The sequence below is a fragment of the Emys orbicularis genome, chromosome 17 (genome assembly GCF_028017835.1).
Source record: "Emys orbicularis isolate rEmyOrb1 chromosome 17, rEmyOrb1.hap1, whole genome shotgun sequence".
Classification (NCBI taxonomy): Eukaryota; Metazoa; Chordata; order Testudines; family Emydidae; genus Emys; species Emys orbicularis.
The window spans coordinates 5094630-5116197 of NC_088699.1; the positions used below are offsets into that span (position 1 = coordinate 5094630).

Genomic DNA, 21568 nt, shown 5'->3' on the forward strand with positions numbered 1-21568 from the left:
TTCGATCCCACTCCTACTTCCACCCTCTTTGTAGAACCCCATCCTGGCCATGGTGCTGTTCACACCCTTCCAATCGTGGTGGGTAGTGACAGTCCTATCACGCCTTAGGGCTTGATGCTGACAACCTCCTCAGAGTTTTTGAGCACCTCCTCTGCTGCTGGTCCTGGGAGCTTGGGAGTCTCCCATTTGGCCCCTGATCCTCGCTTTGCCAAGTGGGTTAGACTTCCAAGAATCATAAATTTACTACTGTAGGTTACATGGAGATATAGGATGGCCTCCTGGTTAAGGTTAAACCAGAGACTTGGTGTGTCAGGTTGGGCCAGTCATTCACCTCTGTGTCTCCGTTCCCCATTTGTAAAATCTTCCCTTTCTTGTCTATTTGGAAGGTAAGCTCTGTGAAAAAGCACTGAGAATAAGGGGGCATTAGTAATACAAATAATGATTATTTGGGCTTTATATACATAATGAATGAGAAAATAGCTGCATTTCTGGACCTCAGGCCTAATTCTGTCTGAAGTCCAAAAGCAGCTCACATGCTACCCCCAGAAATGGGTGCTGGATGAATTAATACATACTGCCAGAACCAAGCCTAGAAGCAAATCCCCTTCCTGCTGTTTGTAATATTCTTGTAGTGTGACCTTGTCAGTCTGGCCCCCCAGCCATCGGGGGTTTCAGCCTAAATCCCTTAAACACACAGTATATATCTGAGGCTTCCATGTGGACCGTGGCCAACTGGGAATGAAAATATTCTGAGTCTCCTAGCAGTGTGGAAACAGCAGTTGCAGCCCAGGCTGTGTGTTACCATTAGGGTAGGGACCAAAGGGCAGCATTAATTTTTTTACCCTAAAACCACAAACCATCTCCGTGCTGCAGGCCAGAACAGCCTCGAAGAGGGAAGCCCCCAGAGAGCAGGCGATGGGGGTAAGGCGAGGAAGTTCTGATGTCATCCCCAAAGCATCAGCTAGGTGGGAACAAGGGCAGGTTTGGCTGTTTCAGGAGAGGAAGAGGCTCAAACTTGTAGCAGGTCAGTTAGGCTTTGTGGGTGTGGTGTTTGCCCTGTGACTCTAGGACACTCCTGAACGCTTCTCCACCGCTGCCTGAAAGCTGAATTGTTCATTAGGCAAAAAGGTCGAGTCGTTTCACGAGGTTTCCAGGGCACTTACCCCGCAAAGCTTGTCTGAAGAAGGTGTGTATAGGAGCCAGAAGGCCGATAGTGATCCCAGCCCAGGACAGGCCTGCCTGGACCACACTCCATCTGGGGCTTTGGGAAAATCAGGGCTTCTCTGTCTCAGCTTCCTTGGGCTGATCTGTGGTTTCTCTGTAAGGAAACCTAGTTTCCTGCCTGCCCCCTGCTGCGGGGCGCTGCCCAGAGCGGCTCCGGAGCGGGGCTCCAGGCGAACGTCCCCCCGCGAGCCAGGCGCGCGCAGGGCGCTGCTAAGCACGGGCCAGGGGGCTGCTTCCCAACTGGGCTGAAGTCTCCCTGCGTCTTCACAGCCCCGGCGCGCCGCAGCGCCGGCTCAGCCCCCGGCTGCAGGGGAAGGTGAGGCAGGACTGCTCCAGCCCGGGCCCCAGCGGCGCCCCCTGGAGAAATGCGGGCTCCGCTGGGCGCGGGAAGGGACGTTCACGGCGCTGGCGCGTGGCTGCCCTTGGGCAGGGGAGCCGGGGCCGAGGCTGCCGCGTGCCGTGCCCCCCGGGGGGGGGGGGGCGGCCCCGCCTGGGCACGGCGCGGGGGGGGGGGGGAGGGTGAGCTGCACACCTGCCCCGGCCCGCATTCCGGTGCAGCGCTTGGCGGCGAGCCGGTGACATCACCCGCGTGCCCACCCCCCCGCCTCGGAGCCGGCTCCCTCTCCCCCGCGCGCGCGGGCGGCGCGGGCACTGTCTGCCAGGGCGGCCGGCGGCAGCGGCGGTGCGCGGCGAGGCTGGCAGGGGCGAGAGCGCCCGCCTGAGCTGCCCCCGGGAGCCCGCCCGGCCGCCTCTCCTCAGCCGCCGCCGCTCGCCGGGGGGCGCGTCCCGCCCGCAGCCGCCTGCATGACACTCCGCAAGGGGGAGAGAGCGACCATCAGCATCCAGGAGCACATGGCCATCGACGTCTGCCCCGGCCCCATCAAGCCCATCAAGCAGATCTCCGACTACTTCCCCCGCTTCCCGCGCGGCCTGCCCGCCGCCGCCAGCCGCCCCGCCGCCCCGCCGAGCCGCCCGCCCCTCAGCCCCGCCGAGCCGCCCCGCGACGAGGACGAGGACGTGGACCGGCTCTTCGGGGCGTACGGCGCCAGCGGCCCCGCCGAGCAGCCGGCCCCGCGCCCGGCCGAGGAGGAGGCGGCGGACGCCGAGGGCTACGAGTCCGACGACTGCAGTAAGTTGCCAAGTCCCCAGCCCGGGTCTCCGAGCCCGCCTGCGGCGCTCCCCGGCCGGCCGGGCCCTGGGCTCGAAGCTCGCCTGGAGAGCCCCCGGCAGGGACCGCGCCGCCGGCGCCCTCGTCCCCGGCTGCAAAGAGCCACCAGTTGCCGCGGCTCTGCCCGGTCGGGGCGGGGGCTTCGCGGCTCTGCTCGCGGGGGTTTCGAGCTCTCCAGGCTCGCGGACCGGGGCTCTCTGTTCCCAAGGGGCCGCTGCCCAGTAAGTCTCCGGCCAACCCCCCTCGTGCAGCTCCGGAGCGGGAGCCGTAGGGGGACGGGTTGAGCATGCTAAGTGTTTCCCTTGTTACATGCGGGTGTTTGCGGCTAGATTTAACCCCTCCCCACCCACAATGTCCTTTCCACCCGCTTTTAGAGCCGTGGCTGTTCGGCTGCGTTGAACAGGGTGGCTGGATTAGCAGCTCCCTGTAATTCATGAAGAGGGGCCCGATCCTGTCAGGTGTTGAAGCCCGTGGGAGTTTCAGGATCAGGCCCAAAGTTTGCAACAAGGAGATGATTAGGGAAGGAGACTGGTTAAGAGGCGATATTGCCCGGCTGGGCTGAGCCTCACTTCCAGGAAAGGAGGACCCCCAGGAAGCTACAGATGCTTTTTAGGGTCCCGCGTTGAGAAGGGTGTGGTCTTCTCTTTGAGAAATGTCATAGTCCTCTATTGTTGCTTCTGTGCTTCCCTGCCTGTAGCTGGGTAAACTCAGGCTGCGGACAGGTGAGCCAGATCCTGATCACCCTGGAGTAACTCCCCTGAAGTCACTGCAGTCACCCTGGAAATTGTACAGCCACTTCTGAGATCAGACTCTGCCTGGTATGAATCCAGAGATCCAAACTGCTGGCAAAGTGGCAGAATTTGGGCTTTGGTGGCTCTGAGCATGTGTGAACCCCAAACTACTCTTTTCTGTCTTCATGGCCTTGTAACCTGGGTTTGGTGGCACATGCCCTCTGCTTGGGAGCTGTCTTGCTGAACCATTCCGGTCTGCAAGTGACGAAAGTGCAATATTCAGCTGAACGCCCAGCCAAACTGTTAATAACAACTTTAGCTGTATTTGGGTTATTTGCTGCTCTAATTATCGGATCATCTTTGTTCATCCCCACAATAGAAATTGGAGCATTTAGTGGTGGGGGCAGGAGCAAAGTGCTAAGGGGCTCTGCATCTATTTCCTTGGCTACTGGGAGATCAGCTGCTAGGATTTCAGGATGTTAGACTTTGGGCTCTAAAACCTACTTCCCACCCTCACTAAGTAGTCATTTGGAAGGACTAAGCGCATCCTGGTCCTTCTCATTGACACCATGGAATCAATTAAACTGGTTTCCAGTGGGCCAGCTGGTGTTTGTCTTGTTGCAGCTAAAGTTAAAAATATGTTTCTTACAGTATAACAGGTGGCAGCAAAACTGCTGATGCTGCTTTGCCAGATGTGGTTATTTTTCCACTAGTAAAGATGCAAGAACTAATAAGCTCTTCCTGCTTGCGACAGAGCAGTTAATGCTTGGTAATTATTTGTATGACAGCAGCACCTAACCGTCCCAACCAAGTTCGGGGCTCCATTGTGGTAGGCACTCTATATACATATAGTAAGGAACAGCCCCTCCCCCTCAAAGTTTACAATGTAAATAGAAAAGACAGGTGAAGGAAGGATTATTATCTCTATTTTAGGGATTGGAAACTGAGGCACAATGAGGTTGAGGGACTGGCCCAAGGTCCCACAGGAAGTCAGTGTCAGAGCTGGGATTTGGACACACAGCTCCTGAGTCTAAGTCCAGTGCTTAAACCTCACATCTTCACTGACTGATGCATGAATCTGGAATGCCCCTGTACACCTAGATTAATGTCTCGACATAGAAATAACAGTGATGATTTAGAAGCATTGGTGCCTTTACTCCTGGAGCAGTAAGTGCTGTGAGCAGGGTGTCTGTGCAAGATACAATACAGGGACCTTCTGGGGTTGCAAAGGTCAGAACCCTTCCCAGCTAACTGGACTTTCTACAGGCTTTTCCAGGGAAATAACATTACCACTGAGACATCTCGCAAAGCCCTGGATGATTTGAGTGAAGAGATGTCAGGAATCGTCCGCTCAGCCCAGCGGAGCAAGGTCACTGCCCCACATGGGCCTCAGTATCAGAAGCTTCCCTCCTGGCTTGTGAGATTCCTTGCTGACCATGACACAGCAATGCTAGTGATGCATCAGGTAGATACAGGCTGCTGATCACATCTTGCACTCAGCCTATCTTGTTGAAATGCAAGTCTTGCCCTGCAGGAACTCAGGGAAAGGTCTATTACTAGACATTATCTCCCACAGAGAGGATTCACAGAGCTCTCCCTATGGCTGCACTTCTCACCTAGCTCCAAGGAGACACTCCCAATGATGGGTAACAGCACTCATCCTTCGCTGGGGACGAACTGTGGGTATTGGTACAGCCTGGAGGGGAAGGATGATGCTGTGGTAATGCCTGGTCAGGTGATGTGGGTCCAATTCTTGGCTTGGCCAGTGATTCACTGTGTGAGCTTAGGCAAGTCACTTCACCAATCTGTGCCTCAGTTTCCCTACCTGTAAAATGGGAATAATGAAATTTACTCACCCTTTAGCGGGTAGTAACTCCCTTCTGTTTGACCCTTTGGGATTATCAGGCAGCCTTGTACTGGTGTAGCCCAGAGTCTCCTTTCTAGTTCGATTAACTTCTCTAGCCTGATGTTATTTCATCACCACCTTTCTTTTTTGCTCCTCAGTTTGACCATTCCCCTTTGACACTGGGGTGTTTCCCAACCCTGCCCCCAATAGTTCCAGAGGTAACAGCAGGGGGATTGGAGGAGGCAGGAGGTGGCCAGTTCAGAGAGAAGAGAGAAATGGAACAGACCCGTTCAGCCTTCTGGCCTGACCCCCAACCTTGCCACCAATATAGGAATGTCTCCAATGTGATCATAGAAAGAGACATTCTAGAAGGATCTGCTAGGTCCCATCTGGTCCATTCTCTGGACAGTGTGGGTTTGCTTCTTACAGTGGAGGTTCCAACCCTCAGTCCAATCTCATTTTAAAACGCCATCAGTAATCTACTCTAACCTTCTATCTCCTAGACACGCCCTCAAACTGTCTGCTTCTGTAGCAAGCAACTCCCCTCCTTCCAGAGGCATGCAGCCTAAGGCACACTCTTACTGAGGTTGGGGGAGTTTTTTGCCTGAGTAAGAAGGGAAGAAAGACTGAGGTCTCCACCAGGGTTTCAGCCCAGGAGGCAGAAGCCTTCAGTTACTCTGTTAAAAATGTCTACATCTCGTCTCCTTCCTAGAGATCCTTCTAAATCTCCAAAGGCTTAGAGAATGCAGGGAGAAAACCCGCTTTCTGCATCATTGCTTTTAAGAGCAGAACAGTGTGTTACTGTTTAATTCTGGTGCTTTGCTAAATCAAAACCATAAGGAGCAAAGAGGAATGAGGATTCCTTCGAGGGAGTGATGCAGACACAAGGCTTAGGGGTGCAGAGAGAAACCCACTGGGACTGGAATTTCCAGCTGCCGGAGATGGTGCATGCAGGCCGGGATCTGCTGCACTGTCTTCACCAGGAGAGAGGGGCCGAAGGCTCAGCCTGGGCTTTGCCCTTACTGGCAGAGAGCAAGGAGGAATAGACCAGGGAGAGAGCCCCTAGAGTAGGGAGCAGACACAGATTGCAGTGAAGGGGAATAGAACTGGCCTGTTTACAGCAGCTCTTCGGGGAGTTGTGGAAGATTTCGGAGGAGCTGAGGAAAACAACTCCAGTCCCCACAGACCAGCAAGGGAGAGGTGATAATCAGCCTGTTGAATGCCATCTGCAAGAGCTGCAGTGAGCGAGCAGGACTGGAGGGGACCAGCGGAGCGGGTAATGAGGGGGAGATGTCAGGGTGGCTCCAGGAGAGATGGGAGTAGTGTGGAGCCAGCCCTTACCATCACATACACGACTGGAGATGCTGGTTGGGGCGGGGGGAACTTGCAAGGTCCTTTATAATACTATAATGACTCGTGGTCCTTCTGCAATATCTGTTATCCCTGGATCACCAAGCGCTTTGCGAACAGGGGTGAAAGAAGCCTCTCAAACCACTGACGGGCAAGTGGGCATGATCCCTGGCCTACAGACGGGGATGCTGAGAAACAGAGAAGGGAACAGTAAAGCCCAGACCATGTCTCCTGCCCCCTTGCCCTGTGCTCTGGCCGCAGGGAAAAGTTGATGCAAAGGCAGGAGAAGCCAGTGAAGGAGCTGTGACAGAAATAAAGTCCCTGATGGATCAAAGGGATGAAGCTAGAAAGTTAAGGCCAAAGGAGAAATCTCTCCCAGTGGGGTAGTTGGTGGCACACCAGACCTGCTGGAGGGAGGAACAGCACTAGACAATTATACTCTGAGGGCCACAGAATTATTATTATTTATTATTAATTGCATTATTATAGCCTGTAGGAGCCCCAGTCATGGACCAGGACCCCATTTTGCAATGCTAGGGGCTGTACAAACACAGAACACAAAGACGGTCTCTGCCCCAGACACCTTACAATCTAAGTATAAGACAAGAGATGGAAACAAACGGGGAGCAAAGGAAAATATTGAGACAACATTGGTCATCATGCTCAGCAGTGGGCTCAGCACACCAACAGCCTAACATTGTCAAGAAGTGGGCTTTAAGCCTCAAGTGCAAATGCTGATTGTCATCAGTGGCCCTTATATTGTCTGTCAGCCTGGGGGTGGAAGGGAGCCCTGAACTAGGAGTCAAGCAAGATTCTTTGGTTTCATTGCTGCTCTGAGCTTCCCTGTGACCTTGGATAAGTCACTCCACCTCCCTGTGCCTATACTGTTTTGTAGAGATAATGATGCTTCCCAGATGAGCTTGTGCATGTTTAGGGGGTGCTGTGTCCATCTCTCACTGTGGGGTATCAGTGTCAATGGAACATGCCGGATTTTTATTCCTGTACTCAGGTTGCTTGCTATGCATGATTCAAAATTTGCCTGAGACTTTGAGAAGTACAACCCTTTGTTCCATTGAGTTTGTTTTCATCAGAGGGTTTTCATTGTTCATAATTGAGCTGCTAATGAGGTGTCAAAGCACTTATGCAAATTGAGGAGAAGAAAGAGTTAGGGGGTAGTGACTGGAGGGGAGAAAAAAAGGCAAACACCCAAAAAATCACAGTTTGGTGCATTTTATCGGCTCAGAAGTAACTGTAGCATAATGTCTTTTTGATAGTCGGGAAGGAACGCACTATAGATTTATTGGAACATCATAGTTCTCTCATCTACTTCCCAGTAGCCTGCAACCTTCCAGTGACACAAGTCTGTGTATTGCACCCATTACCATGGTATCTGGGCACCAACAGAAGTATAGACAGCAAAACAGATGGAAAAACTATCTTCTACTGTGTTTCCTTTATAATACACTGCAAAGAGTGCATGTGCATGGATTTTATGGTCAGTTATTATTAATTATTGCTATAGTATTTGCTGTTCTTAGGGAAATTATGCCAGATCATCCTTCAGGGCTGCATTCACATTGTTACAGCTGTTGCTCATGTTTCCTTTTGCTGCACAATCAGCTCGCTAGTCCAGAGTAATTGGTTATTCCCAGACGGTCTGTCAAACACTAATGATATCTTTGTTTACAGATAAAGTAAGCCAATCTTAGCAGCATGGCGTAGTGTTTGGGGCATAGGGCTGGGAGCCAGGGAAACTGGGTTCTGTTTGTGACACCATCACTGACTGTCCGTGAATTTGGGCAAGTCCCTTATCCTCTGTCTGCTGCAGTTCCCCACCTGTAAAACAAGCATGATAATACCTAGCTACCTTAGTAAAGTGCTTTGGGATCCTCTGATGAAAAGTGCCATATGAGTGCAATATAGGTAGGCATTATAGGAACGCTGTGACTCTCAGTATTGTTAAGGCAGGAGTCACTGGAGGGCACTATTACACATAGTTTAATCATTCTTTTTCAAAGTGTGTGAGTGAGCTTTTAGTTTTTGGAGAAGTGCTGTGGTGGTGTTAGTTCGTGATACGCTGGTCTTTGCCAGAGACAAGCTGTGGCAGATACCACCGAGTTTGCTCAGTACTTTATCTTTGAAGGCAGTTCTTGGGATGAGGTAGTTTCTTGGGAACATGGGCATTGGCAGGTGGGTTGAGATTTCTGGAAGAGGATACTGCTGATGCTGCTTGTGCCTGCCTCTGTCTCATGGTGGGTGTGTATGTGTAATCGAAGGAAATTACATTTAGAATATACCCAAACTCCTCCGACAGGAAGCTGACCTGCAAGGCCCTGCAGAAGAATTCTGCTTCCGCGCAGCACAGCCGTGATAGTGTTATAAATATCAGCTGTAGGAAATGTTATTTCTAGCTCAGATCGCAGGCCAATCCTGATGTATTGCATCTTGTGACATCTGCTACAAGTGATTCACTGAGAGAGGTTTCTTAGGAAGACACTTATTTTGGGCGAAGAAAATCATTAAGCAGCCAAAGTCATAATGAAGATATTCACTACCAGCTGTTTAAAGGTGGTGATAAGAACAAAAGTACCAAGGGATGCAGAATTTACAGATGACATGGCAATGTTAGCAGACAACACAGAGTTGCTAGTAAAGATGCTGGGAATAAGCAAGGGGGAGAAAACACAGTTTGGAAATGATCAGGATATTTACATCCGCAAAGCAGCTCCTTAGCATATGTTGCTGCTGCTATTAATAACCTTTCATTTGTCTTTGCAATTCAGATTATGCAAAAAGAATATTTTTACTACACAAATTGCCATTGATTTCAACAGGTGTCTGGGTAATATTATAGTAATTTTATTGACACTGTATCAAGTCCAACTTGCCAGCAGCCCATAAAGTCAATGGAGGTGTGTTATATGCACAAGTGAGATGTTAAATCCAAGGTCTAAGTGCATTAAAGAGCTTCTGACCCTTTTTTCAAGTAGAGAGGTGTTAAAGTTAGTGGGTTGGCCAGATTCCAGCTTGAGTAACCAACCAATCAGATCTGGAAGTCCCCTTGCAGTTTCGCTTGAGATATTTTACTGATTGAAAGGCATTTATATGGGATAAACTATTCTTCTTTATTACTTATCCTGAGACATAGTGCACTGTTGCTGCATATTGTTGGAAAGCTGCCATGTTCCACACCAAGTGGTGGCTGCATTTCAGTGGTGGGGAGTGTGATCTGTGCACACGTAGTTCACCCAGAGCTCTAGTAGCCTGTGGGCTGAGAGCTTTTCTTTGGGTGTAGGGCGTCATTCCTTTCTGAGGCGTTCTTGCTGCAGTTTTCAGGGGGCATTTGTTGGCACTATAGCTACTGTGAGAAGCGTTCAACAAAACAGCTCAGAGGTGAACGGATTGTGGCTAAGCTAATCAGACTCTTTCCTGGTAGAGAACTGTTACGCTGGGACCAGGATGGAATTCCCATCTGTCTGAGGTGCTTATTTGGACCCCATTATCTTTGTGTCTGAGCACCTCGCAATCTTTAATGCATTTCTCCTCTCAACGCCCCGTGAGGTAGGGCAGTACTATTATCCCCAGTGTATAGAAGGGAACTGAGGCAGAGAGAAACTTGAGCCTGGTCCACACCTAAAACTTAGGTCGACCTAGTTATATCACTCAGGGCTGTGGAAAAATGTTACGCCCTGTGTGATGTAGTTAAGTCAACCTAAACTGCACTGTAGATGCAGCTAGGTTGATGGAAGAATTCTTCTGTCAACCTAGTTACCCCCTCTCAGAGGAGAAAAACCCCTTCCATCAACGTAGGCAGCATCTATGCTAGAGCGCCGTAGCTGGCTGCTACGCTATAGTGTAGGCATACCCTTGCCAAAGGTCGCTCAGGAAGTTTGTGGTGGGCAAGGACTTGAACTTGGGTCTCCTAAGTCATAGGCTAGTGCTTTAACCACTAGACCATTCTTCCTTTCTACGTACCAGCTACATCTTCTGTCTTGACATGTCCCCAGCTGGTTTACAATCTGTGAGCCAAACTCAGCCCCCATAGAAACCAGGTGCTATTACCATGTAAGACAGTGGGAGTTGCCTCCACTTACACCAGGGTTGAATTTGCCCCAGCACATCTGCTGTGTGAGCTAAGGCTAGGGTTACCAGATGTCCCGATTTTATAGGGACAATCCCGATATTTGGGACTTTGTCTTATATGGGTACCAATTACCCCCCACCCCTTATCCCGATTTGTCATCCTAGCTAAGGCTGGAGTGTGGGGAAGTCTGATGTTATCTGCCTCCACAAAGCGGCAGGGGTGGGGGAGCAATCTAGCTTGTGTCCTGTCTCCCCAATTCCAAATCCTCCTCCTGAGACCCCAGGAGGGGAGACTCAAGTAGGATCTCCGGGGGCAGTCTGCACACAGTGCTCATGTCTGTCCAGGTTCCATCTTCCTCCTCCTGGCTGCTGCAAAGGTCTGAGCGCAGGCCTGCCGCAGAAAAGAACCATATGGCCAGTAGCCTCAAGCAGTTCAGGCTAATGAATGGGCCATGTGGCAGCATCTTAATAATAGGCCTAATTTTGCATGGACTGGCTCTTCCCACCCCCTGCAGGGTGCCATTTGTTAACCTTTTTATCTCATCTCCTTCAGGAGACCAACGCTCAGACAAGCTCCTTTCCAAGGCAATTGCTAGTAGCAACATAGGCAGCCATGGATCAGAAGGGATTTAATCAAACTTGCTGACTGGAGATAATCATCTCCCAAGCCATGGATTTGACTCCCATTGGCCATGAGCCAAAGCCTACTGGAGTCAATAGAAGATTCTCACCAACTTCAGGAAGCTTCCAGGCAGGCCTAGGCAATGCAGCTTCCTCCTTTCCCCCTTCTCAGCTTTTTGCACGTGCTCCTGGGCACTGCATCTTCGTTAAGCATGCCTGCAGCGATGCCATGGGTGATCATTAAGCATAGTGCTATATTTTATTAGTCCACCAAAAATAGCTATTAAATTGCATCTGTGTACACTGAGACCACTACTGTGCTGCCAGCAAGATACTTCCCAAGGATATGGTCTTCCAAATGCCACATAGGTCCAGTACTGAAAAGCAAAATGGCCAGGGTAGCAGGATGTGCACACAGGAAGGAGAGTCACAGTTGTGATTGCGTCTGCCTGATGACCCTGCAGAGAGCTGGAGTTAATGGGAGTTGAGGGCGCTGCAGGAACAGGCCCTATGGGCTGCCAGATGCTGAGTGCCCTCAACTCTCATTTGGCTTGTAGAGACTGAATTCCCACAGCAGCTCCTGGCAGACCAGTCACTTGGTTTGGTTTGTATCAGCTTGTAGCTGTCAAAGATTTCCTCCTCCCTATGTCTCTGCAGGATAATTTCCTCTCCTTTGCAGTTATTCTCTTGTTGCTCGGCAGTAAAACACCATGGAAGGTAGGGCTTCAAAAGCATCTCTTCTCAGAGTGTCTCTTAATGTTGAGAAGAGGTGACCCCTGTGCACGGTGGTGAGCATCTCCTCTGGCCCCTTAGCAGCAGCACGTGTTGGTGAGTCACATTACATCTGTGCAGGGACCTCCTCTTACCAGCTGCTCCATGACTGATCTGTTCACTCATCGCTCAGATATTCCAAAGCCCAAGTGCCTGCTAAGTTTTTCATCTTTATATTTAACACTAAAGGCAATTTTTTTGGTTGTTAATTGCAATGCTGAATTTCATTAAAAAGAGAGAGAGAGAGAGAGATTTGAAGGCCATTTCTAAATTGAAATTGCCGAAAGTGTAATTGCTCGTGACATCAGGGACCATTTAGTACTGTAAAACATAATTGCATCTCTGAACTGTTCTGAGCAGATAAGTGAACACTCCTAGTTTGAGAAGATAGAAGACCTATGAGCACTCCATCATCTGGCTACACAAAGAACGGGCTCAGCGGGCAGGAGCCCGTCAGAGGTTTGACATTATCCTGGTCCGTAACCTCTGGAAAATGGAGAAATAGTCATTAAGCCTGTAGGCTTAAGCGTTTTTTGCGAAAACAAACAAACAAACAAAAATCTTCTGAGACAGGGGAACAGGTGGAAGCTTGAAGAGTTTTGTTACTTTCTCACTCCTGATTCCACTGAAGTCAACAGCAAAACGTCCTTCCTGGCTGAAAGGAGTAGAATCCGTTCCCACAGGCAGGAAAGGACCCCTGCCTTATGTGGTAAATGCTGCTCTCTCCTGTTTGCTTGAAGGCATGCGCTGCCTGAATTAAAATGTTTCCTCCTGTACCCAAGAGCCTGCAGCCAGCCCGCCTTGGTCTCTGACCTTACCAGAGCTCACTAGCTCAGTGGGGTAAACCAGGGGCAATCCAGAGATGGGAGACCTGCATGGAAAGCCCAGGTGTTGCAGCAAGGGGAGGTTGGTAATCCAGTGGAGGGTCTTGTCCTCTGAATCCATGCGGAACCCATTCCCTAGGATAGTGCTAGTGGGGCTCTTGGATAGTCTGAAGGGCAGGATTTTCAAAAGCACTCCGTTTCAGCCTAACTCTTCCCCCCTTTGGAGTCAATGCTAAAACTCACATTGACTTCAACAGGAGCAGATAGACCAATGATGAGTCCCACCTTAAGGCCCTGACTGCTTATGGTCATCGAGGTGTAGAGGTGTTGTGGGCACACTCAGCACCTTGCAGGATCTGTCCCCAGAAGTCCTCTGACACTTTTCACCAAGGCAGACGTGTTAGTTGCAGTGTCCTATGCAAACTGTGTTCTCGCTCCCTTACCCACCACTGACCCACAGCGAGTAACGTGAGACCGTGCAGCGCAGCGGTCACTGTTAGGCTGGAGAGATCTCCCTTTATACTTCAGTCTGGTTCCTGTCTGGATGAGAAGCGCTATAGATGTCTAGGGTGTTACTGTTCTGACTGTAATCACAGCTGCTGTGGAGAGAGGAGTCAGGTCTTCAGTCATCACTAGTAAACTGCTGGGCTGGATTACACATTGTAACTCCATTAACTTCCATGGATTTATTCCTGATTTACACCAATGCAAGCTGAGACGAATCAGGCTTTGCAGCTGTAAAAAATCTGTGGGTGTGCAACGGATATACTAATGCACCTACATGTCAGCTCGCAGCGTGCAGTTGATTCAGAATGTAGCATTATCTCACCCCCAAAAAGCCCTTGACTTGCTGTAATTAGATTACAAACAGAGGTAAGAGCGCCTGAGCCTCTACCTGCTGAAGAGATCTTCGGTATTACTTCGCTGAAATTGCAGTAAATTATCTCCATTCCTTCTGAGGAGTCATGAACTGACACTTTGCATGGGGCTCTAAATACACAGCTTTACTTGTTGCTTTTCGAGGCCTTAAAAATTAGTTCCAATGCAGGGAGGAATTAAAGCAGCAGCAGAACAGGGACCCATCTTTTATAGTGCATTTAAAAAAACCCAGTTTCTGAAGAAGGTTACTGAACCTGTGCTTTCTCTGAGGGCGAGCTAATCCAGCCAATCCCCTGGCAGTCTTTTCATGGCTCCTGTGATCTGCCTGGCACAAAATCCATGAGCAGATTATCTTGGGAGCAGTAATGCTGATAAGTGTAGGGACTTAAAGTTTACAGACTCCCTTGTAATTAGTTCGATAGCATTTTTTGGTACACACCTCCCTTCTCTCCACCACACAACCTTGTGGGCTTTTCCCCCAATAGTCATTAGTCCCTGAAATGTGAAGCTTCATAGGAATGGGAGGGAACCCCTCTCAAGTCATAAATTCCTTCCCCATTAGTTGGAGCAAGACTGTTCCTTACAGTTGCTTTGCTAAAGTTTGGTCCAGTCACCCAAACAATAGGGCTTCTTCTGCATCCCACCAGGGAACTATTCCACAGCTGAATAGATCACCGTCAGGAACGTTTCACCTTTGCTGAATAGCCTCCCATTGCTTCTAATGTCAGCACCTTGCACTGGGCTAAATAATTCTTCTTCCTTTGTGTCATGGACACCCTGCAGATAGTCTGAGATGGTTCTAATCTCCTCCTGCTGGTTGCTGCTTAAGCCAAGTTACACCTGTGCAAGTTCTTTCCATCTTTCCTAGGCAGTCAAGCCCTGTAGCCCTTTAATTGTTTCATTCGCTCTTCTCTGAACTCCCTTGTCTCTCTGGTAATGAGATACCCAGTATGATGCCTATCCGTGTCCAGCTGGATGGCCAGGGTTAGCCGATCAGTTCTGCCCGATGCGGTGCCTGGTTAGCTGCTGTTTATCCTAGAGAAGGTTGAACCACAATGCTGCCAGTTGACGTGTAAAACGTTTTGTTTGCCTTGTTGTTGTCGCTGTATTGGTCCCAGGGTATTGGAGACACAAGGTGGTGGGTGAGGTAATATCTTTTATTGGACCAACTTCTGTTGGTGAAAGAGACAAGCTTTTGTGCTGCACTGAGCTCTTCTTTGGCATTATACAGCAAGAGGGAACCTGTTTTATATTGCAAGGGAGGCATTTTGGTCCCAAGATAGTAGAGGGGCTGTTTAATGTCTAGACTGAGGTGGGTCAGAACTGTTGCCCCTTTCCCTTGGGATGCTTAAGATCCAGATCTCAATTCTGTGGCAATCTCTAGCTTGAATTGATTCTGGCAATATTCTAGTGCCCTTGCACCCTTCTGACCTGTTGACCCAGTGCAAGCTGTTTGAAAGAGCCCATGCATTCTGTCATCCCTTATAAACTGAGGCCCTAATAGCTTGGGAGACAAATAGAGATTTAACGTTGCATTTGCCTGTTCATTCAGAGGGTATAAATAGAAGCTGCCCGCCTCAGCCTCTCAGTCACTCAGCGTGCTGATAGGAAATGCCAGCAATAAACAGTTTCTCTGGACTTTGCCAATAATAGCCATATAAACGGCCGCTCCCTGACACCTCATTGGCTGGTAGGTTCCAAAACAGATGAGAGGTATCTCAAGGCCAGGTTCTGAGATCCATCAGCATTTTATTCCACCCTGTAATAATTGTGTGGCCTGTTGAATTAATCCTAACGTCCAAGGACCGGCAATAAAAGAGACCATGTTCCTGTACACATCAGATTTATCTCCCTTTTAAATCCTGTGTTAAATGCCAAACCTGGCTAGCACCTTCCCATCAATCTTTCATAGTTCATAGATGGAAAAAGGGTCAAAACCTGCTAATGAGTTCAGGTCTCCTAATGGTTATTTTATCATAGGAGCAGGATTATAATGTAATAATGTATCCTGGCTATTGTCTTGAGATTTGTAAGTGACAGTTTTATAATTCCTTACGGAGGCCTGTTTTATTTTATTTTAATTTTTTTATTTGTGGTCTGTATGTTTAAAGGTCAGTGCCAGGAATAGCCCAGAACTTTTAAAAATGTGTCTAGTAAGCAGTGTTTCTGGTCTAATTGCTGTCCTTTCATCTTTGAGAAACTTGCTTCTCAAATTAAAAGCACCATCCTAGTTTTCATCTCAAATGTGAAGCTTGGTAAGAATCGGGGGGAAAATAATAAAGCAAGCAAGAATTCTGCTTAGCTTCACTAACGGCCCCATTCAAAGCCTACATAGCCATTGGGAGTCTTTCCATTAGAGTTGATAGGCTTTGGACTCTAATTCTGTCCTCTGGAAATAGAGGAATCCTGCTGCAGGTCCTGATATAAGGCCCATCACTTAAAGGTGACTTGAAAAAAAGGGGTGGAAGTACTGAGGTTGAGTGCATGTTGTGCATTGCCTGCTGCTTGTCTGTGGTGTAGGTATTTTGGCTGTGAACGTTTGCATCATCTGCTCCCATTGCTGGGTTGGGAATATTTATAAGTGACTCCCTCAAGTGCATTTGTCGTCTCTTGGCTTTGAATAGTTTGAGTGCAGAGGCATCTCAATTGCATTCTCTCGCATGAGATCTAAATTTGATGGCATCTTCTGAGTCCTTATCAGAAATGCCAGCTATGATTTTGTCCCAAATGTGCTCACTTTTACTGGCCTCAAATTCCCAGTCTTCCTCTAACTCCTACTAGACTTCTAACAAATGCTTTGACTGATTCTCTGGGCTCTATACTGCACTGGTGAAAACAAGTCCTTTCCTGGATGACGGTATGTTTCAGCTGACAAAGCAACCACCAGACTTCTTAAGGACTGTCTCTCAGTCCCTCAGCTGTGTTTGCTCCTCAAGCACATAAGTGCTGAAAACGTACTCAGCTTCTCTACACAATGTATAAATGAGAGAGCTCACCTGGAAGCCACCTTTCTCTCTTCTGAGCTTGGTGGTCACCTGAAAGCATGTGTCATGCTGCTTCCATTCTGGCCATTCTGCGGGTCTGGTAAAGTTTAGACACTCCAGATCAACAAATTTAGGCATCTTGTTTGTAGTCAAGAACACTCAGTCTTTCACAGGTTTACTTCTGGCACCATGTCATGATATATGGAATCCACATGTTTTCTGAAACAGCAGGTATTTATTAAAGAAAACAGCTACAGACACAAACAAACAGATACCCACATAGCTTGAGTTCCAGCTTTTTCTCCTTTGTTTACCAGGGACCACACCCTGCTTGGAACTCTGTACAGCACACAGAGACCTCTAGTGGCTGAATAATATACTGCAAGTAAACATATAATTACAAGAACTGTAATCCTGTCCATTATAAAGTCCTTTTCTCAGGGCTTGTCTACATTACCTGCCGGATTGGTGGGCAGCAGGGGGTTGATTTATCATGTCTAGTATAGGCGCTCTCCCGTCTACTCCGGTACTCCACCAGAACGAGAAGCGCAAGTGGAGTCGACGGGAGAGCGTCGGCTGTTGACTTACTGCAGTGAAGACACGCAGCTGAAATTGCGTATCTTAGATCGACCCCGTGCGGTAGTGTAGACAAGCTGAGGGTGGAGGCATTAAGGGTCTTTCACAGAGTCCTTCTCATGTGCACCTTTTAGAGCTGCACACTCATACCCTTTCATGGGAATGGTCTGCATCCCGTGGGGAGGGTCTGGATCCTTAGCGTCAAGTTCTGACCTAGGGAGAGGAGTTTGACTCTTACCCCTCTGCACTCCCAAAATGTGGGGGCTGTGCTCCAGTCTGAGCCCCTCTGTAGATGAAGACTGCTGTGTTATTCCAGCCTTTGTGCGATGTTACCATCATAGAAACCCCAGTAAAAAGGGGAAAATAGCCATCCAAAGACTAAACACGTGCTTCATGGAGGATTCTTTAAATTAATTATACCAACATGTTTTGGCATCAGGCATATAAAATTCAGTAATTTCCTGTGGGTATACTAGCTCTTTGTGTCTTGACATGTGAGACAAGATGATAATGCATTTGCGCTCCTCTGTTAAGAGCCCGAAACAAATACAACTGGATGTCACCAGACAGACCTATAGCCACAGCCAGTGAAACGGGATAACTATCTTTAATTAACCTTCCAGGGACTTCTCTGTGGTGGGTCCTCCCCCCCCCCCCCTTCCAACAAAGAGGATGCCGTATACATGAGAGTTCTGGTAAGTGGGGCTGGCTGTGTGGACTGCTCCAGACCTTTGACTTTGAGTAGCTGGGTAAAGGAGGCTTTGCAATGAGTGGGAAGGGCTGTGGGAACCCCAGAGGAACCAACAGATTCAGCACCTGATATCAGGGAAGCCCAGTTAGTGAAATTGGGTATGGATGGGGAAGGAACACACAGACAGCTGGTGCTAATAAGGTGACCGGTATCTTGTGAATGCTTAAATACATTGGTGGAACAGGTGAGCTGGATCTGTCAGGATGAATGACTCTCACAGAAGGCAGAGAACTAGTGTAGCCCAGTGGATGGCAAATTGGGTTGGCAGAGAGGAGACCTGGGTTCTATTCCCAGCTCCACCACTCACCTGCTGCATCCTGGGGCATGTCACTTCAGCTCTCTGTGCTGCTGTTTCCTCTCCCACGCTTAGCCTGGCTTGTCTGTGTAGACTGTAAGCTCTTCCTGGGTGTCTGGGCAGCCCAACCGGATGCAGCTCTCAGCTGAGGCCTCTAACAGCTGTTCAATCTGAATGATAACATTTCTAGAGCAAAGGCTATTTTTAGATTGTCACCTGTGCTCTGACATGGTCATTGTTAACAATGGGGGAGTCTTAAAGTCAATGGAAAGACTCCCAGTGCCTCCAGCAAGAGCTAATCAGGCCCTAAAAGGTTCGGAGTCTGAGGATGATCTGCAGGCCAGTTTGACCTGTAACAAAGGTGCCAATATGGACAGCTGCCTGCCAGAAACTGTGCTGAGACCTCTGACCAGCCTTGAGGTAAAAGGTTCCCTATCCCATTATCAATCACCACATAAGAGTTTGACTTTTAAGGCCAAGCACATTAGTAACGTGATAATACCTATCTCTCGTCTTCACCCAGCTTTTCATCTGTAGCTCTCAGAGCCCTTTACAAAAGAGGCTAGTATTATTAGCCCCATTTTACAGATGGGGAAACTGAGAGGTGAAGTGACTTGCCCAAGGTCTCCCAGCAGACCAGCGGCAGAGCAGAATAGAACCCAAGTCTCTGATTCCCAGTCCAGTGCTCTGTCTGTGAGGTCATGCTGCCTCCTCTTAGAACTAACTGAATGGTGCAAAGGGGCTATAGGATGTAGACTGCGACTTGTCTGCTGACAAACTTTATGGAACAGTAGTGCTGAATGGTTACAAACAAAAGTTTCAGTCCCCACTCTGCAGTAAGTGCCGATCTCATTAGTCATGATAAAGAGGAGGCCAGATTCTTCCACCAAGGAGATAGGCTGCAGTTCTCAGCGCGCTTCACTTGTTTATTAAAAGAAATGCAGAAACATATGAGCATCTGCTTCAGTGTTTTGGTTTAAATTTTGTTTGTCTTGCTGGAACTAGGATTTCTGTGCTCGGCAGCACCTGAGGGCGAAGAGTCGTTCTGGGAGGATGATTGGTTTGTTCATTTCCTGGCCAAAATCAGGTTTCAAACCAAGCCTGTAATTTGTTTTTTAGATCACAGAATCCATCAGGCTAAAAGTTCCCTTCATGAGATTAAACTATTCTAGCTGAGCTCAGGACAATCAGAATTCAGGGATCTCAGCAAATGAATGATTAAGGGGCCTTCTCAGCAAACACATGGAAATAAGCAAACTCCAATTCTGGGAGATTTCTTCAACACCTAAGGTGAACTGAAGACTTGTCAAGTTCGGCTGACTTGGCTTTAGCAGCTGGGATAGTTGGCATTGGAAAATGGGAGCTATGTGTCTCAATCTGCTGCTGGAATGCCTGTTTGTCATGGAGGATTCAACTAATTATAGCCACAGCTTGAAGGGCTGTGCAAGACTTGGATGGAGCCCACCGTTTTCTGGCATCTGAATAATAATGATCTTATGTTTCTATAACTCCTCATCTACAGGATCCCAACATGCTTTACAAACTATATGCAGAGATCACTTACCTGCTCCTGAAATGCAGCCACCTGTAGTTGGCAGTGTGGCAATGTATGATATGGGGAAGTTAAACTCTCTAGATTATAACTAGACTCTATGGGCCGAATTCAGAAATAGTGTGCAAGGTGATGTAATTTAGCCCTCATCCTGCTTTAACTTGCATCTTCTTCAAGCTCTCTGGTGTACGTTATACTGATTTAGGGCTATTCTGCAGTAACAATTCCAGACAAACTCCCTGCGCGGGTACTCTATTCTGGAATAAAAGTGGGTTTGGAAGCACACTAATTATTCTGCAATTGAGGGTGGCTATAATTAGCTGAATCCTCCATGGTTAACAGGAACCCCAGCAGCAAACGGAGACACATAGCTACCATTTTCCAATGCAAACTAGCCCAGACGAGGCTAGTCTTTAGAAAGACATCTGATCTTGGTTTAAAGACTTCAAGTGATGGAGAATCCACCACCTCCCTAATTTAATTGCTCTCCAATGGTTAATTACCCTCACTTAATAATGTGTGCCTTATTTCTAGCCTGAACTTGTCTAACTTCATCTTCCAGTCACTGAAACTTGTAATTTTATTGAAAATGCTTTGCGTGTTGGTTTCGATGCTTTCCATTAGCTGAAACCTATATGTGATGTTGAGGAGGGTGCTGTTACCTGGGAAACAGCTGTGCAATTCAATTTGTTGATTGGGTGTGGTGTTAGATCAGAGGGTGGAGTTTAAAAGGGTAGATGTGTGTGTGCAATGCACAAACAGAAGACGTGCCTGCTGGTGAGTTCATGTCCCTTTGAACTTGTGACCTGAAAGAAACTTTATTGAACTTGAGGGACTGCTGGCAGGCTCTGCTGTACTCTGGAAAATATTGTTAGGGGATGAGTGAAAGTGCTAGAATCCAGGGCTTCATTTGGCTGAAGTAGGGGAGATGGTTCTGAGTGCTCTGAAGGACTGTTTTAAAGGGACACCTTAGGATAACCATAGAATCCTAGAAATGTAGGGCTGGAAGGGACCGTCACCTATTCCAGCCTCTGCCCTGAGGCAAGACCAAGTAAACCTGGACCATTCCTGACAGATGTATAACCTGTTCTTAAAAGCCTCCAATAACTGGGATTCCACAACCTCCCTTGGAAGCCTGTTCCAGTGCGTCTATCCTTAGAGTCAAAAAGCTTTTTTCCTAATATCTAATTTAAATTTCCCCTGCAGCAGATTAAGCCAATTACTGCATGTTCTATACGTATTGTAAAGGACAAATGTCCAGCTCTCGGTTAGTGACAATCCATCAGATCATCCGAAGAGAAAGGAATTTAAAAATCCAATTTGCTTTTCACCAATCATGCTGTTTGTTTGCTGTTTTTTGCATTCCACTCATCTGGGACCATGAAACTGGGCCAGTCATTGTCACTTTGGTTTCCTGTCAGCTTTACTTTCATGTTCTTATGCACTTTACTGGTGCTGCAGTGTCTTGGTTGCAGGTATTGCAGGTGAACGTTGATTTGTTTAAAATATATTATGTTTTTATTTATTTATTTAATCCCAAAAATATTTATAGCTTTTTCATGTTTAGTTTTAAATTGGGGCCCAGCAGGATGTGAGAATAGTGCCCATTGGTGGATCATTTGGCCAGAGGGGTTAATATACAAATGTGCATTCTGTTACAGCAGGTGTGTGGAGCAGTTATTTCAGCCTACTGTGGAGTTATTTCCAGTATATGTATGTGGGAACAGATCTGATCCTACATACATGGACAGTCAATGCATGGACAGGATGATAGTTCAAGGCATGGTCTCTGGTGCAGAGCATCCTTTAACTCTTACCAAGATGGAAAATAGTCAGTTTGGTTCTCTTAACAGAGCGGCTCGGCAGAATTTCAAGTCCGTCTTAATAGGTTGCTTGTCTCTCATGTGGGGAAA

At 48.2% G+C, this 21568-nt stretch overlaps 1 protein-coding gene across 1 annotated transcript in view; it reads left to right on the forward strand.

Moving 5' to 3' along the window:
* Window positions 1-2028: 2028 nt before the first annotated feature.
* Window positions 2029-21568, forward strand: part of DOC2B (double C2 domain beta) — a 136431-nt gene continuing 116891 nt past the window's right edge. Inside the window, exon 1 of the mRNA XM_065418344.1 lies at window positions 2029-2353. Coding sequence (XP_065274416.1) covers window positions 2029-2353 — 325 coding nt within the window. The remainder of the gene's footprint in view (window positions 2354-21568) is intronic.